The sequence below is a fragment of the Myxine glutinosa genome, unplaced genomic scaffold (genome assembly GCF_964187855.1).
Source record: "Myxine glutinosa unplaced genomic scaffold, kmMyxGlut1.1 SCAFFOLD_884, whole genome shotgun sequence".
Classification (NCBI taxonomy): Eukaryota; Metazoa; Chordata; class Myxini; order Myxiniformes; family Myxinidae; genus Myxine; species Myxine glutinosa.
In genome coordinates, this window is record NW_027616979.1 from 64,055 (window position 1) to 82,899 (window position 18,845).

General features: G+C 44.7%; 1 protein-coding gene across 1 annotated transcript in view; it reads right to left on the reverse strand.

Moving 5' to 3' along the window:
• Positions 1–7,602: 7,602 nt before the first annotated feature.
• Positions 7,603–18,845, reverse strand: part of LOC144889112 (extracellular calcium-sensing receptor-like) — a 36,214-nt gene continuing 24,971 nt past the window's right edge. The window contains exons 5-8 of the mRNA XM_078769005.1: positions 11,371–11,443; positions 10,872–10,975; positions 7,767–7,918; positions 7,603–7,671 (exon numbers count right to left, since the gene is read on the reverse strand). Of these exons, the coding sequence (XP_078625131.1) occupies positions 7,603–7,671; positions 7,767–7,918; positions 10,872–10,975; positions 11,371–11,443 (398 nt within the window). The remainder of the gene's footprint in view (positions 7,672–7,766; positions 7,919–10,871; positions 10,976–11,370; positions 11,444–18,845) is intronic.

The window sequence follows — 18,845 nt, forward strand, 5'->3', positions numbered from 1 at the left end:
TGAACTTTGAAATCGCGCCATGGCTGGTCAAGGCGACGGGATGCCGGTGGTAGAGATAGAGGGGTTAGGAGTAACCCAGGATCAAATGGAGGGGAGCATTGAGGAGGCGGTTGAGGGAGTATCAGACGCACAAAATGGCGGCCTCGCGCACATGATTATTGTGGCGCCAAATTTAGCCGCGCCCGTGACCGTAGCAGCGCCGCCGATGGATTGGGGCCTATTTATGGAACAAATAAAGGCGCTCATGGTCCAGACAAGTGAAGACCTGAGGAATGACTTGGGAAACCAAATGGGGGTAATGGGGAACCGGATGGATGCTCAGAGTGAGCAATTGGGAGTAATGAGGGACGAAGCGAGGGGTACCGGTGAGGGATTAAAACATGGGTTAACAGGGGTGGAAAATAGAATGGCTGCCCAGGAGAATCAGTTAGAGGGGGTGAAAAATGGGTTAATGGGGCTAGAAAATAGGATGGAAGACAAATTGCGGGAGATAGGGGAGCAATCCGCCAGAGAAATTAAACAAATGGGAGAGCAGATAGAGGAGGTAAAAATCGGGGTAGAAACCAAACTGGATGCTCAGAGGGATGAATTGGGACAGATGAGGGCGGCATCTACAAAAGAAAGGGAGGAGATGAAGGAGGAGATACGACGAGGTGTGGGTGAGGAGGTTTCGGGGCTACGCGAGGAGGTAAAGCGAGGTGAGAAGCGTATGGAGAAAGAAGTGAGGAATAATACGGCTAGGTTACAGGGGGGCATAGAGGATCTGACGAAGGGAGTAGAACAGCTGACAGTCGGACAAAGGGAACATAGCGGACCAAGTGGAAAAGAACACTGCAATAATCGGGGGGTTAAAAGCGACACAAAAGGACATAAAAAATGAATTAATAGCGACACAGAAGGAATGTCAGATGGTACGTGAGGAACTGACAATGAGGGTGGATGAGGTGACAGAGATAATGGAGACAAAGGACCGGGAGGTGAGGATGCACATAGAGACGGTCACGGTAGCCTTAGAGGACGAACTTGAGGAGACGCACCGAGAAATAAAAGAGGTTAAACAAAAATTAGAGGAAGTGGAAGAAGAGGTGAGTGAAATTAAGAAGAGACGGACAGAAACTAAGAGAGAAATCCAGGAGGAGGTAATGGAATTGGTACAAGGTCGGTCCTCAACTCATAATGTGCTGCTCACTAACCAAATAAAGAGTTTGCAGGTGGCAAAGGAGGTGCGGAGACGAGGTACGGAGGTGAGTGGCAATGTATATGATGTGAGGAAAGCTTCAGTCGGCTTGGGGATTGGTTTGGATCCGGGTGTTCGTGAGAGGCCGTTGGTGAAGTGTGCGACAGGTCTGGTGTGCGAAAAAAGAGGTGTGCGAGAATGTCCGACCATGGGGTGTGTGAGGAAAAAGTGCACGCCGAGGAGTGAGTGTGCCGTCAAGAGTGAGTCAGTCGTAGCGCGTGTGCGAGGGAGTACATGGAAGCGCGGTGTGGTGAGTGTTACGGAGGAAGTAATGAGAGAGTGTACACCTGTGGTGAGTGTTACAGAGGAAGTAACAAGAGAGTGTACGCCTGTGGTGAGAGTTACAGAGGATGTAACGAAAGAGTGTGCGTGAGAGGATGCGCGAGAAAGGTGTGTAACGGACAGGTGCATGAGGAAAGAGTGCGCTGTCGAGAGGAAGGGTGAGTGCGTTGTCAAGAATGGAGGTGAAAGTAGTGAGAGTGACACGGAGCGTGAGTTGGTTATGACAGGTGAGCGGGGATGCACACCTGGAATGGTAGAGCGTGTGTGGGAATGCACACTTGACTTGGTCGTGAGGCACGTGGTTGGGTGTGCAGGTGAGAGCACACCTGTGATTGTCACAGAGGAGGTGACAGAGGAGGGGGCGCGAAGAGGTGTGTTGGTGAGGTGTGCGAGCGACGAATGTGTGCCAAGGTGTTCGGTGGTCAGGTGTGTGACCAAGTCGGTGAGCGGAATGAGTGTACCGAGGTGTGTAAGAAGAGGTACGACGAGGAGCATGGAAACGGCTGCATGTATGAGCAAGAAAGGGGTAGCGTATGCATGTAAGCATCCAGGTAAGGCATCGACGGTGACCGGGTTAGTGGTTAGAGCGACTTATCCCGAATCGGGCCCTCGGTGCGTGCCGGGCTTCGCGTGCCGCGAGGACCAGCGGGGATCCGAACCACGGCCGTTTCGAAAGAACCGCCGTACGCGATCCACGCTGTGCCTCGCTTGGAACGGCCGCGTCCGGGCTCCACTAGGCGGAGCGGGCAGCCCGATAGGAAGGGTCGTCATGGCGACCACTTTCTATTGAGACGTGCCGGCAGGTCGAGATCGGGACATTGGATGGCTCCACGCCGAGGTGGTGCGTTGGATCTCGGCCCGGGTAAGCCCCCGGCCCTGCCCCGAATGCGGGACGTATCCAGCCGCTGGCACAAAAGAACCCGCGTTCATTGCTCGGCTGTACGAAGCCGGGCTGTAGATGTGAATTGGCGCACCGAGAGGACCTAATAAGTAGACGGGTGATGGTGATAGTGATAGTGATTTGATACGAAATTTAGAAAAGTGAGTAGAATTGGCAGTAAATGGAAAATTTTTGATTTGTTGGATTTGGACGAACAAAATTTATAGTGAGAGACCCCCGATGTGGTGGGATGGCAAATCCACCATCCCTCACAGGTGGGGCAAATGCGCTATAGTTTATGGGGTGGCTATGACAACCGAGCCAGGGAGGACTTGGTCATATTGATAGGGATCTAGCGAAGATGACATTAGGTAACGTTAAGGTTTAGATAGTGACTGATACCTGTAGTGGGGACGCAGGTAGTTTAGTGTGGATGATAATGACGTGGGAGCGCAATAGTTTAAAGGGACGACTGGGAAGCGCAAGTTTCAGAGGGGAGTAGTTAGCTGAGATGATGCCGTGTGTGTGAGGATTGAACAGGTGAGAATTGAACAGGTGTGATTGCACAGGTGTGCAACTGAACAGGTGTGTGGAGCAGTGTATGAGGGAGTAGTGGTGATGTGTGTTGTGTTGACCAACTGGTCCAGGAAGAGGAGGAGGGTGCAGGTGGCACCAGGTGTGATTGCACAGGTGTGCAACAACAGGTGAATGGAGAATGGTTGTGTGAAATAAATGGTTGTATGGAATAAATGGTATGGAGTATTGGAATGGATGGTCGTGGAGTGAGTATGGTGGAAATTGTGGAGTGGAGTGGATGGTGCGAAGGTGTGAATGGGGGAAGAGTGGACCCCCATCACGGATACCCGGGGCGGGTAGTGTAAGTGTTAGGTAGAGGGTACAGGTAAATTGTGGTTGGATATTGGCATCTGTGGTGCGGGTGAAAGAATGGTCTTTGGATGGGTGCATTAGGGTTGTGGAAATGGCTGGGCGTGTAGCCTGTTAGTGTGTGTAGTTGGTTTGCGCACTCCACCACTGTGAGGATGTCGGCCAGGTGAGGCCGCAGGTGGGCTCTGGGAGCCGGTAGTTGTGGATGGGGCCCGAGGATCCGGAGGACGGACCCGGGTAGCCCAGTGCCAGAGGGCACCAAGGGGTGACAGAGCCAGGAGAGGGCCTTCCCCAGTTAGTTAGGTTAGGGTGAGGAGCTAGGTAAGCTCGGGTGGCAACTGCAGTGGTGGAGGTGTGCAGGTGGGTAGACCTGCTGTGAGAGCTACACGTCGCAGCCCAGAAATTGTGCGAGGCACCGGGAGATGAATCGGGGGAGTGAGACCCCAAATTGAGAAGCACCACAGTTAGGTCAATGGGAATTGGTTTTTAGAACCCATAGTGTAAGTGGCCAATGGATTGGCAGGGAAAGACCCCGGGTAGTGTAAAGTGTGTTAAAGTCATGTCGAGGATAGTTAGGAAGAAGGATCTCCTCACACCATCTGCATCCACTCACCTGAGGTGACAGGTACTCCACACCATGCCATGTTTTGATTATTTTTTACTGTGCAAATGTTTGGATTGTGAGACGCATCATGACGTGGGTGTGACATTGTGCTTTGTGTTCCATCTCTTCCTCCTTATGAGGATTGATGATAAATTTGGTGATGGCAAATTTTGAAGTAGAGGGATTGTGGAGACGAATTTGGTATAGGGGAAGTATGGGGAAGACGTGATAGTAGTGACGAATTTGTAAACGTGTAGATTTTTGTACATATGGGGTAAGGGCAAGGGTAGGGTAGGTAACAGGGGGGTGACGTACGGTAGGGACGAGCTTTCTCACTTCGCCCTCCGTACGCATTTCGCCTTGCATTGCCTTATTGATGTGTACCCTTGTGACCTTACCCCTCGCTCAATTGTCTTTCCCCTTTTGTCTCCCACATGACCTGTGCGCCATTGGGTGCCGAGGGGAGCGTGCGTGGGTCGGCCATTGTGCGCCCGAAATTCCCAGAACCAGCTGTCTGCATCGATGCACCACATTATGGACCACATGTCTGTGGCCGAGCACCACTTATGGACCCCATGGGTTGGGGCATGGCCCCTCTGCTGGAACCGGCCATGAGGGCCCGAAATCTTGCTGGCAGACCTTGGCCACAGGGCACCGATGCCCCACAGGTGAACCACACGTAGTCGGCCCCTATGGGCCATAAATAAAATAAAAACGGACACGTTAGGTGCATTCTTTTATTGCAAATAGGCCGCCAGTAAGCAAAGCAAAAGAATGACAACATCTGGAAGAAGAAATAATAATAACCAGCAGAGGGAGCCGAAGAGCAAGAGATCACCTGCAGGGTTAGGGGTTGTTTGGTTATTTTTATTCATGAACAGTGATGACTGTGCACCGATTGGTGCTTGGGTGCGTTTTTGGGTGCTTTCATGGTGCGTCGATGCAGAGCAGACTGTCTCCCCCCCAGAAAGAACAATTACAGGTCCTGGGTTAGTCTTGTAAATAAAAGTAGCGTCAAGTGTAAATAATGCTTCCCACCGTCAGTGTGTAGTTTGAGGACCATTCCGCAATTCGGTTAACTGTGGGCGTAAGTCTGTTAGGCAGGGTGCAATGGAGCAGCGGGACACATTTATTTATGTTTTAAAACTGTCGCACTCAGGGTCAGGTTAAAAGTAGAGGGAACTACACCTACGTGTCACACTAAAAATAAAAGTTGTAGGCCCGGGCCGTGCCTAAGAGGAGGAGGGTGCAGTGTTGCGGAGATGAGGACTGTATATTTTTTGATTGTGTGCTGTACTATTATTATTATTGGTTATTCTGCGCCCCCCTACCTCCGGAGCTGTGTAAAGGTGAAAGGGCATCCCATAATTAGTCCACAAGCAAACACATCAGCCAAATAATAGAATACCCCTGTTGATAGTTATCTCTTATTCTGTGTTTTAGGGTAAGGCTGTGTCTCCCATTAAGTGAAGTACTCCATTGCACCAGTGAAAGAGAATAGATCCCCTTTCATTCCCATCCCCAAAATCCCCATTTCCTTCACATCCCCTTTCGTCATTGCCGAGCCTCGATTGCCCATATTACCTCCCCTCCAATAACCGCCATTGACCACGAGGCAGGGTCGGAGAAGAAAGGCGTGTCTCCACCTCGTCATAGAGGGGAAGAAAGGCGTGCCCGCCCGTTGTCATCAAGGGCGGAGCCAGAGGGTCGCATGACCAACCAGGGCCGAGGTGAGCACCCCGATGGGCGTGTCCTGAAGGCCGGCGGCTTAATCGCCGGAGGCGTTATAAAGGCGTGCAGGCAGGAAGCAAAAGGGTTGGTCACAAAGAGTCGGTTGCCAGAGAGAGTTGGTCACAAAGAGTTGGTCGTCAAGAGAGAGTCGTGAAGAGTCAGTCAGTGGAGTCGGTGGTCAGTTGGTTGCGGTGAGGAGTCGGTGGTGGCGGTCAGTGGTTGTGTTGGTTGCGGTGAGGAGTCGAGGAGGGAGGAGATCAGAAGACAGGAAGGCCTTGAGTTGGACTAAGCAAGAGAGGAAGTTGTTGGACTGGGTGGGACTAAGCAAGAGAGGAAGTTGTTGGACTGGGTGGGACTAAGCAAGAGAGGAAGTTGTTGGACTGGGTGGGACTAAGAAAGGCAGAGAAAGAGTCCTGAAGCTTGTGAGGGAAGGAGAGAGAACCTGTCACACCAACCCCCCAAGCTCCGCGTTGGCTCCACCAAGCGTTCACCTCCACCAAGGCTCCACCAAGCTCCGCGTTGGCTCCACCAAGCATTCACCTCCACCAAGGCTCCACCAAGCTCCGCGTTGGCTCCACCAAGCGTTCACCTCCACCAAAGCTCCACCAAGCTCCGCGTTGGCTCCACCAAGCGTTCACCTCCAGCCATCCACCTCCTGCCATTCCTGTCATTCCCCGCGTGAGTCTACGTCTGTCTTTTGTTTGTTCTGTCCCTGGGTATTTAATTAAGACTGTAGGTAAGCTAGTATTTTCCCTGTGTCACCTGCGTCTTATGTGCTTGTAAATAAACGTGACTGCTTTCTTTTTGCTTGTGTGTAAATAGTCAATAAATTCAGTAGTATTTCCAAACCTTTCTTTGCCTTCGTTTTCCTCTTTGCATTGCGTCGTTTTCGTCTTTTCCCTCATTGACTAGCTGCGGTGCGATCTGGCCAACGTTTGGGTTCTAATCGGGGAGTAACTGTTAGGTCGCGGTAATACCAAACCGCTCGGTAAAATAACATCTAAAACCGCGATCCGTAACAATATATTTCTTGTTTATTTCTTATTTGGTCCTCTTTTTAAAAATCAAACCTGGTAACCCCAATTAAATACCACAGTTCCATGAATATACGTTATTCAATCTATTTATTGGTCAGTACTGGGTGAGCTCTGCAAAAATAACAATCACGAGCACTGAACCCGTCGCTTCATTGACAGTCATTGAACAACATTACTTACATATGTTACAGTGCAGTAATACAATTTACTGAGAGTGAATATTTGCAATTCCAGAAACATTTTGTTTACTGCTAACAAGTCAACGTTAATTTTAGGAATACGCACCCTTAGTCTAGAAAAAAACAATATTTTTAACCTTTTTATGTTCCCAGGGATCAGATCTTACGTCTTTTTTTTCCCCAAGTTGGAAAATGCAATTGTCATTGAGTCATGAATTACACACCACCGTAAAGGCCTAGTCTCATGGTAGATGTAATGCTGTCTCAGATGTATCACTGCAATGATGTCCCAGCGAAATTAATAGCTTGACAGACAGAGGGATGAGTAAAGAAATCCATCTATTTTTTTATATACAGGGTGTCCACAAATTCGCGCATCATAGGAAATTATTTAATTTATCTCATGTATTTATTTTTTAATGTCTTATTTTTTCAGGTTTTATAACTTTATTCTTTATGGTTTTATTACCTTTATTCAAAATTAATAGTTTTGAGATTGGTGGGACACATTTCGAACAACTGATGCAGCCAACCTTACAAATAAATGTTTTGCCGATGATGCGTGCATATTTTATTTATTTGATGGTCAAAATGCGATTTCAGGAGAGTTTTTTTTCAAGGAGAAAGAAACAAGTTTACAAATTATTTAACACAGCTAATAAATTATGTGAAGCTTATATCAGAAGATAACATTTTGTACTTTACCTCCAGATTTGTGACAAAGATGCAGGATGATGCTCATTAAACAGGAAGTTGTCAGTGTGATACTAAACGAAGCCAATGGCTTTCTTATTTGACATGTTGTCTTCAATGGCTTTCCTGCAAACGTCCAACTGCTGGCAAATGAGATAGAAACAGATAATAAGAGGAGGGCATTTATATTGTTGGAAGTGGATTGCTTACAGAACCAAAGTAATATAACGCTAAATGCCAGCGTCATTGCATTTCCAAGCAGAGCAAAAGCCAACAAGGTAATTGTCATTGGATCAGAGAATGCGAGCAGCTCTTCAGGAAGTGGGATGCAATAAACATGCTGTGAACTTGAGCCAAAATATTTCTTGCAACGGAAGCAGTCCTGTGAGTCTGGAAAGAAAACATTAGCAGTTAAGCACAGAGGCCAGATGTTTAAAATATCATGCAGAACAGGAAATATTGTCGCGTCCGCAGGGTTAAGACCCCAAGAGGACGAATGACCGAAACAAGCTTTAACTCTGAGGCATACTTCAAACTTAGCGGAATTATGTTTTTGCACGTGCGGGAAGGTCCGAGGCCTTATCTGATTGGAAACACACAGGGTTATTCCGAACCCACAAGCAAAGAAACAAACCAGGACAAGAAAAGTAAAATTCAACAGATAATGAATTTATTAAACGTAATCGTAACCCAAGTAAAATTAATGTGAGGTAAAAACTATTTCCTAATTTGAGACGTCTCCAATCAGACTCATATACAAACTAGGGAGAAACGAAAGTAAAAGAAAGTAAATAATGTTTTGGTAATCGGCCGGTACTCAGCTTTGCGTCCCCAAATGGCTGATAAGGCTTGCTGGGCATTGGTTGCCTCCAGATCACCACGCGGGAAACGTACAAAATGGCGTGGAGTCGCACTCCTCGACATCCTAACGTGAGGTCCTTCTCGCGCTGCTGACTGCCCCAAACCTCTCTTGTTCAGTCTCTTTCCACAAGCGCACATGAGCCAAAGATGCACCACCAGTCCACCATCTATGACCAAGCCTGAACAAACAAAAAATATGAGCGCCAGGACAGAGAGACAGGGACAGAGAATGCGACTTCTTCCAACGAATGTCAGGACAAAAGAGACCAAGATGGAGAGATGGCGTCCTTTTCCTCTACCAGCTCTCAAATGTTCCACGCTGACATCACACTCTGTCCAATCATAGAGCACCACTCAATCATCCCATCATGCCTCCACCAATCACGAAGGTTGGGGTGTGGCCTCGCCACGAGTCGTCAGGGGGTGGGGGGGGGGGGGGAGGTGGAGTCTAGTCGTCTTTTTGTAATGTTCAGATATGTTCAGTTGATGTCGGAGTTTCCTTGCCGATTGGCAAATGCTGTTTCTGTTGGCCCTGGCGGTGCCGTGAGTGATTGAGTCCCATTACAGTGTGATTGTTGTTTTACCGAACCCTCAATTTCCTGGCTGGCAGAAAGTAATAAAACCGAAGGGAAGACCACAGGAGGCAAATTACACACTGGGGAATTGATCTTTAAGCCCTAGAATGAATTAGCACAAAGCCACACAAAGCCTTATGGCGACATGAAAACGCTGTTATCCGGACAGATGGCCTACTTATGTACGTCGAGATGGCTTCGCGGCATATGGAGCATTCTAATCTACACGATTCTAACTTTCTTATGAGGTATTTCATGCCTACACCCACAAACGTAACAATATATTTGTTTACTTGTTTCAAATTCTCTACTTTGAGCTGTCAAGTCTGGATTTGATTCCCAAACCCAGGTAGCAGGTGTAATTGAACCAATGTTGTCAACAATAGTTCAATGTTGATTTCATTACACCTTGCTATCTGGGTATAGACTGCCATCCTGTTGCTCTGTGGGCAGGGAATTACAAAGATGAGTACACTTTTTTTGACTGGAGTATAAAGCTGGCTTTCCTCTTCTGTCTGCAGGTGAAGATCTCATAATACCTTTTGAAAAGAAGACTATTGTGTGACAGTCGTCCTATGATTGTATTCAAACCTTTCCTTGATCTACGGGGTCGGGAGGAAGGTCATTGCAACAGTGGAATTGACGCACCCTGAGAAATATTACAAATTGCGAATATTAGGAGAACCCATGAGGTTTTGTTACAGTCAATGTGATGAGGATTTAAATAAGATGAAGAGCCAACGCATTTTCTGTAAAAATAATATTATCACATTAATTTTTTTTTGTCTTTTCTGCAAGAGCGGTGTTTTTTGGTCTTTGATTTACTTTTCTCATGGAAGTGTAAGGAAGGCAGAAGAGTAGGAAAAGTAGTACAAATAAAAACAAACAAATTGTGTCTATGCCAGTAAGACATTTTTTTGCCAGGAAGACATTTTTTAGCCAGTAAGACATTTTTTTGCCAGTAAGACATTTTTGCCAGCAAGACATTTTTTTGCCAGTAAGTAAGAACAGAGGCCATTCTTATTTTGAGCCAATGCCAAGAGAAATATTTGGCAAACAAAATAAAAATCAAGAACTATTGTACAGATAAATTTGGGATTATCTGAAATGTTTGAAGTCAATGTGGGACAAGTGAATAAAAAAATGTATGCTAAATTAAAAAGGCAATGTAGGGATGACAAACTACAGTCCAAAAAAGGTCCTACAGCCTTGGAGATATGATAGAGACATCAGGAGGAGCAGAATTGACCAATGGAATAAAAAAAATCATCTTCAACACAGGGAAGGCAACTATGTGGTATCACGAAGCACAGAACCATTCCATTACCTGTAAAAGTGAGAGTTTATAAACTCTATCAGTCGAGTATTAATCTATAGAAGTGAAATATAAGCACTGCAGTTCAAATATATAAAAATAATGAAAATAACAGTGATGAGAATGATACAATGGATCAATGGATTGTCTCTGAAAGAAAGAAGTCTGAGCTCAGAACTCTGGAAGAGATTAAAAATCAATACGAATGAAGAAGAACTTAGGAAGAGAAGACTTAGTTTGTATGGTCATGTGCAACAAAGGACAGAAGATGAAACTGTAAAGAAAGCAATAAAGCACGTGGTGGAAGGGAGAAGGAAGCAAGATGGTGACCCAAAATACATGGATTGAAAATGTCAAGAAAAATATGGAATGTTTGGGTTTGCATGAAACTGCTGCATTGGATAGATCCCTATGGAGGGAAGCCATCATTTGACTGACCACCTGAAAAAAGGGAAAATGTTTGTAAAATGGTTGTTGTTCTTGTTACTGTTGTTGTTATTGTTGCTGTTGTTGTATGCCCCCAATTCTTTCTTGTGCGTAACATGGACATGTTTCAAGAATGGCAATGAAAAAGAGATACGAATATTCTGACCTGTTATATTTGAATATTCTCCCACGTTACAAGGCATGCAATCAAAGCAGCAGAAAGGTTCTCCAACACGAGCCACCTTCCTTGTACCAGGTCGACATGGCTCACTGCAAACGGATATTGGAACCTGAAAAACAGTCTTGCATGATTTCCAAATGAATTTGACAGATTATTGCACAATCATTCAATGTTTGAATGTATTAGTTTTGAATAATTCATTGTTTGATTATATCCTGTTGAATTACCGACCCAGTAATATTAATCCTTCTGGATCACAGGCAAGTAATAACCACCCAGATCTGACTTGTGAAAACCAGTGATATTTCGGTTATCCGTAAAGTCTAGGCTTCCACATAGCTCAGTGGGCTGTCGCCATGTTCGCGAGGAGTTCCCTACATGCTCGCACCGATTGTGTCCTCACTCCCAAGTTCTTTCCTCCAATCGCTAGGGGAACATGCTTTTGATACGATCAGCCAACCTTTGGGTTGTACGTCTCACGTACCGAGCTTCACATCGGCACTTAAACTCAAGGATAGCATTGCTGATTTGTAAGGTGGGTAGCACATCCTTGTTGACTGATGTGAGCAAACAACAAGAGGTAAAGATTACTCGAGGTTGCACAACCTGGTATGTGTTTGATACCGTATGTTTCATTTGTTCTCCAACCTTCGTGATGATCGTGTCCTTTCCATGGCATCCTGATATATACAGTCACGTGAAAAAGTAAGTACACCACATGTAAAGTTTTGACTTTTCCAACATATTTCAACATACAGCTATTTGATCTTCATTTCAACAATATTGATAGATAAAGGTGATATAATATAACAAATATCATGAAACATTTACATTTTGTAATCCATTGTATAATTTAAATAAACATAAATGCAAATTTCGCATGTGGAAAAAGTAAGTACACCCCTACATTTATCACAACTTCAAATACCTAAAATTAGAATCAGGTGCACCAGCTCTGGTGCTAATGATGAGAACATCGTTAGAGAGGATCTTGGAGGAACCTGTCTTATTTAAACCTCAGACATTTAGTTTGGTTTGCTCTTTGTTGTTGAAGTGTGCGGCATCACCATGCCTAGATCAAAAGAGCTCTCTGAGGCCTTCAGAAAGAAGGTTACAGATGCCTACGAGTCTGGGAAGGGATTTTAAAAAATCTCCAAACAATTTGAAATCAATCATTCGACTGTCTGGAAGATCATCTACAAGTGGAGAAGATTCCAAACAACTGCCAACTTGTTCAGGCCAGGCCGCCCCAGCAAGTTCAGCCCGAGAGCAGACCGCAAGATGCTGAAAGAAGTCTCTAAGCACCCCAGAATGTCATCACGGGACCTACAGGTAGCTCTTGCCACTGTTGATGTCAAATTGCACGAGTCTACCATTAGAAAGAGGCTGCACAAATTTGATCTACATGGGAGGTGTGCCAGGAGGAAACTTTTGCTGTCCAGAAAGAACATCAGGGCAAGACTAAAGTTTGCCAATGAACACCTTGGCAAAGACCAGCACTTCTGGAACAATGTGTTCTGGACAGATGAGTCAAAGGTAGATCTAGTTGGCCACAGTACCAGAAGACATGTTTGGCGTAAACCAAAGACAGCATTTGACCACAAGAACCTGATACCAACTGTAAAGGATAGTGGTGGAAATATTATGGTTTGGGGCAGCTATGCTGCATCAGGGCCTGGGCAGCTCACCATCATAGAATCCACTATGAATTCTTCAGTGTACCAGAGGGTGCTTGAGGATAATGTGAGGCCATCTCTCAGAAAGTTGAAGCTCAACCGAAGTTGGACCTTGCAACATGATAATGACCCTAAACATACCAGTAAATCCACCAAGTAATGGCTGAAAAGAAAGAAATGGAGGGTTCTGAAATGGCCAAGTCAAAGCCTAAATCGAAATCCCATCGAGATGTTGTGGGGGGATTTGAAACGAGCTGTGCATGCAAGAAACCCCTCAAACATTGCACAGCTGAAAGAATTCTGCATGGAGGAGTGGGCAAAAAATTCTCCCAGTCCATGTCAGAGCCTGGTAGACAGTTATAAGAAACGCCTACTTGAGGTTGTTTCTGCCAAAGGGGGCAATACCACCTATTAGAGCCAAGGGTGTACTTACTTTTTCCACATGCGAAATTTGCATTTATGTTTATTTAAATTATACAATGGACTACAAAATGTAAATGTTTCATGATATTTGTTATGTTATATCACCTTTATCTATCAATATTGTTGAAATGAAGATCACATAGCTGTATGTTGAAATATGTTGAAAAAGTCAAAACTTTACATAGGGTGTACTTACTTTTTCACGTGACTGTATACCAGACATTTGTCTGGACCAATGTTGTGTTCCTTTGTTGTGTTGAGAAACTTGGGCACATATCTTTTGATTTTTTTACTCTGCATAACCATCGTCACCTGGTATATTCCATGATTTTGTCCATTTCAGTAGGAAGATTACAAGGTCAGCAAATCCTCCGAGCTCTCTTCACAAGGATGTTCATCAAGGCAATTTTGTATCCCGTGCAGCTGTAGGAATCCCAATGAGTAAACTGCCCAGTGAAGGTAGGCTTCCGGTAGACAATAGTCTCTGCAGTACTTGTTATGGATTCGTCACTTCGGTTGTGGTGGTTTGCATCCACTTTATTATTTCTGATTCCATGTACTATTATTGTTTTAAAAAGGTTTATTGTCTAGGAACTGTTTTCAAAAGGTAAAATAGTTAATGTTAAAAGAAACAGGAACCCGGATCGGGAACCAGACGACGAGGAGGAAGAAGAGGAGAAAGAGGGCGGAGCGAATGAGTCGGACAAGAAAGCCGAGTTGCTCCGGGTTCTGAAGCGAACGTTGGCGAACCAGAGTCACTAGCGAACTTTCGGGTTTCCGGGAAAGGGATTCCTACGACAGAGTGGTCATCGCTGTGACCGGTCAACCTGCGTGTCAGGTTCTGTGATCGATTCAGGAGAGAAGCATCACTGTGCCGTGCGCCACGAGACCCGGTCATCGGCCATTTTGACTCGCGCAGGACTTGTGCTTCGCTCGCGGTTTCGTCTCTTTTCGACCATCTCCACCGCATTCAGACGTCGATCTGGGGCGTGTGTGTGACGTGGCTTTTTGAAGGTTAATTCATCCATACCCGAGGGTGTGATCTCTCAGTCGCCTGTAGGGCGCCTTTGGATTTCCCAGGTGCCTTGAGGGCGCCTTTGTGCAGCTTCGGCCGTGTGACTGTATTTGCCATCCGCACGGGATTCTGGTCTCGATTGGACCTCGTTCTGGCGATCGCTGGAGCGAATCAATTTTGTCTCGAAGCTGGGAATTAGAGACATTGGGGAATGTTCATGTTTCACTCACTTGGAGCACAGTGAGTTAAATATTACAAAACTGATGGTACCATCATAGGACATATTGATTGTACTTTTGAATAATATTATTGTTGTACTGTTATTCTTGTGTGATCTTAATACAATATTTGTTTGTGAGGAACAATTGGGGTGGCTTCTCCCTTGATCTTTGACATACAGAATAACACATTTTTCTGCCGTGACTCTTCTCGGGGCTTGGAGGTACACCGTGACCAGGGGGCCGGGGAGGATCACGTAACACACTTCACAAATCTAGGCTTTATTGGATTGTGGACAGACGGAAACCACTACTGAGAAAAATGTAGATGACAGCACACCTGGAGTTTGCAAAAGACATGTGAAAGACAGAGAGCATGAGGCAAAATATTCCGAGCACAGCTCATCACCCATCTAACACCATCCCTACAGTGAAGCATGGTATTGGCAGCATCATGCTATGGGGATGCTTTTCAGTGGAATGGACTGTGAGACTTGTAAGGACAGAGGGAACAACGAATGGAGCCAAATACAGGCAAATTATTGAGAAGAACCTGCGTGAGAGTGCAAACGACCTTGGACTGCGGTGAAGATTTATATTCCAACAGGACAATGACCCCAAGCATACAGACAAAGCAACACTGGAATGGCTTCAGACCAAGACCTTGCAAGGAAGAAAGGGAGAAACTCCCCAAGTCCCGATGTGCAAATCTGATACAGACATACCCAAGAAGAGTAAACAGCTGTAAATGCTGCCAAAGGCACTTCTACGAAGTATTGCCTCAGGGGATTGAATACTTATGTACATTAGATATTTCTGTATTTCGTTTTTCATTTTTAGCCTCTGTTGAAATGAATAATGGTGGCTTACATATGTACCTCATTTTGTTTTGACATGTTGAAATGGTCCCTAACCATTTCTTGAACAAGCATTGTCTGATCTCATTTTGTTCAAACTTCGCACAAGAACAGCACATGACGGCATATATGTGCACCTCACTTTATTTTTAGATCTGATCAAAGATGGCCTACTAGTAGACGGGTGGCCATCTTAGTTGTAAAAAAAACCCAATGTTGACCACATTCTCAACCATGTCTCGGACATGCATTTACCGATCTTGTTCAAACATGGCAAACAGAAAATGAATGATGGTTACATATGCACATCATTTTTTCCCCCAGAGATCAGATACAAGATGGCTGATTGGCAGCCATTTTGTTGCTTAAACATGTCCCCAACCATTTCTCGACATGCATGGACCGATTTTGTTAAATCAATTTTACACTGGAATTATGGGGTATTATGTCTCGATCAGTGACAAAAATCATCTCGATTAAAAAAAAATTAAATTCAGGCTGTAACATAACAAATTGTGAAAAAAAGTCAAGGGGTGTGAATACTTTCTGAAGGCACTGTACGTAAATATATTAGCATATACCACCCTTCGCTTTGCTAATTGTAATACTAAGAGAGGGGGAGATGGCAAGGGGAAGGGGGAGAGTGAGTAGGGTGTGGGAGAGAGGGGAGAGAGATTTGCCCTCACCGTTCCCTCCCCCCCCCCCCCCACCCCCCCACTTCCCCGGCTGTCTGTCTTGTGTCCATTAAATTTATATAGTTCCTGAGTGATACATGCCTCTTTGGTTCCATCCATCTTTTGAAAATATGTGATTTCATTTCCTCATATGTGGCGATTTCACTTCCTCATATGTGCCGATTTCACTTTATAGGGGTATTATAGGGGGAATACATGCAGGAGCCTGATAGCCTCCTTTGTGGCAATTTCAACTTCCTCAGATGTGGCGATTTCAATTGTCATCGTGCAATTTGGCTAGGACGCCAGGTGTTGGTACATCTCTTACCAGCCATGGCACTTCAGTAAAGGAATTATGTGTCTCCATGAGACTGACCCAATCGGTGAACTTTCCAACCCGGATTTCTCCCAATAGCAAATCCTACCTTCTGGACTTGGTGATGACGAACATTCCTGTAAATGTCTCCTGCTCTTACTCTGCTCCAATCGGTTCATATGATCATGTACATTGTACTATTGTACTAATGAAAGTCAACATCTCTGGCTTTTCCCAGAGAGCTGCCTCAACACCTTTGAGTTTGGCATTTTACTCAATAAGTTTGGAAGGGACCACAAGCAGCAATCTCTGTTCGGGACTCTTCTTCAATATCTACTGCCCCTGATGTCATCTCAGCCTGTGAATTCTTCCAAACCTGCTTTCTCTCAGGCACAGATTCATCCCATCTCGTCTTCAATTATCCTCCTCTTCTTCTAGCCCATGGTACACTGAATTATATGGTGAAGCAGTTGGTCTGGAATAATTTGCCTTCTCTTCCTGGAAGGCAAATCCGACCGAAGACAATCTCAGTGCATCCCAAAACATCCGCAAAAGTTTGTGTCCACTCTCAAGACAGCCAGAAAACAACATCTGCGTTTTTCTCAACTTTCAAAATTCTCTCCCTCCTCTAAAACCTGGTGGTGCCTTGTTAGGTCTGTCTCTGGAGTATGTTCTCCCTTCATCTCTTCCCTCTCTTCAAATGGCACCACAGTAGACTCTGCTCGTGAGAAGGCCGAATGCTTCAATTCTGTGTTTGCTTCCATATCTTGTGTCTCCATCCCCACCCTCTAAGTAGCCATCCTTTCCTGTCATACCCAACTACTCCTGAACTCTGTGTCTTTTGCACCTGAGTAGATGGACAAGGTTATTTAACCCTCGACTCTGACTCTACTACTGGACCAGACGGTATCAGCTCACTTGTCCTAAAATTTTGTCCCAGGGTATTTGTTGGTTACCTACCTGTGACTTCCCTCCAGTCCACAATATGCTTTCACTTTTGATGTGAAGCCTTTGCTGCAGAGGTGCTGTGTAGTCATAAGCACCAACGACTTTAAACTTTGTTTCACCATCTATAATTTGCCAGTTCATAAGCTCATAAATAGCAGGAGGGTCTCCATTTTCATCAAAATACATCAACTCCCCTCGGTTATTGATGAATCTTGTTTGTCGGATGTAATACGTAAGCTGTAAGACATGTCAATTAATGCTTACAATGTTAGAGATAAAAAGTTTAAGAAAAGTTGAATATTTACATTTCCAGTGTTGTCTTTTTCTGCTGAGTCGTCACATAAATGTGAATACTTTGCGAGCACGAGGTTAAAAGCTTTAAATATACAGAACTGTTTGAAAATGATGACTTTTGTGATTCACGATCATTTATCACTTTTTTTTTTTTTTACCTCTGCCACCGAAGGTGGATATAAGTTGTTTTTTCACCCCTATCTGTTTGTTCTGACGGAAATTGATCATGTTCGTCATATGTCGGTCTGCCCAGTTGGTATGTGTGCTTGTATGTTTGTTACTTGCAAAATGGAAGATTTTTCAAGTGTATTGGTCGGTCGACTTTGTTATTCTGACTGTTTGTCTGTTTGTCAATCACCTACAGGTCACCATTCTAAGCGATCATCATGAAACTTTACCAAGCCGTAGAGGTAGTCACAACTGAGAAGCCTATTGAGTTTGAGGGCAAAGGCCCAGAGGTCATCTTGAGGTCAAATTTCTAAAATCGTCATTTTTCATACAATTGAATTAAACGTTGAACAGGATTTGCATATCGTGTCACTGAATTGGGAAACCAACTATTTTTGAGGTAAAAAAATATCCGGATACGATTAATTTTTAAATTTTCAAGTGATTCTTCACCATTGAGTGACACGACCAAAAACGATATGTAGCATGATATTTCAATAAGTTGTGGACGACTTATGACAAAACTATGTGGATGACATGGGAAAGTGACAAGACAAGCCGATTCGATTTTGGTTCAGATCTGAATCCAGATCCGACCTATCACTGGCATACAAAACGTAAACTGTGCAGCATGGTGCAGGTATGCTGTTCTTGTGCTGTCCAGTTCCAGTACGAGTGCTGTTCTAGTATGTTCATGTTTTAATATCTGTGTTCATACTGAAAGATGTTGCATCTTTTTATTGCTTATTTCACAAAGTACACTTATGAATGCACTAGTAATTATGTGGCACAAGGAAATAATACTTTTGTCTTACATCAACACAGCACAAACTCTTTCCCACTACACTGGACAACAAAGATTTTGCTACTGGGGTAGAAACATGTGTTCCAGACTAAATCGAGTTTATTGATTGTGAATCTGAAGTCAGAATTTTCTCAGCATGTCAGGATTTTGAGTTATACATACGAGCAACGCTACCCGCCCTATGGGTGGGGCTTCAATTGGGAAGCCCAAATGAAAAGGAAAAATATCAGAAATTGAAGGCTTTTTTATTTTAAACGATTCATATAAACATCCGTTGAATCATATCACACGCAAATCATCAAAATCTAAACAGTACATGGCACCCATTTTGAAAAAACAGATTGAATTCTGCAAAACGGAAGCGGCCGCTACACGTCTTTCTCAGTCGCACGTTTATGTATGAAGAGTGTGCGCCGAATCTGCAACACGGAATCGGCCGCCACACCTGTTTCTCCGTCTCTTTGCACACGCTGCCGTGTTACTTCGGAGCCGCACGTTTATATAGGAAGAGTTTGTCAGGAGTCGATCTACTCTCTCCTGATACGTAGAATAAACAGTATTTGTC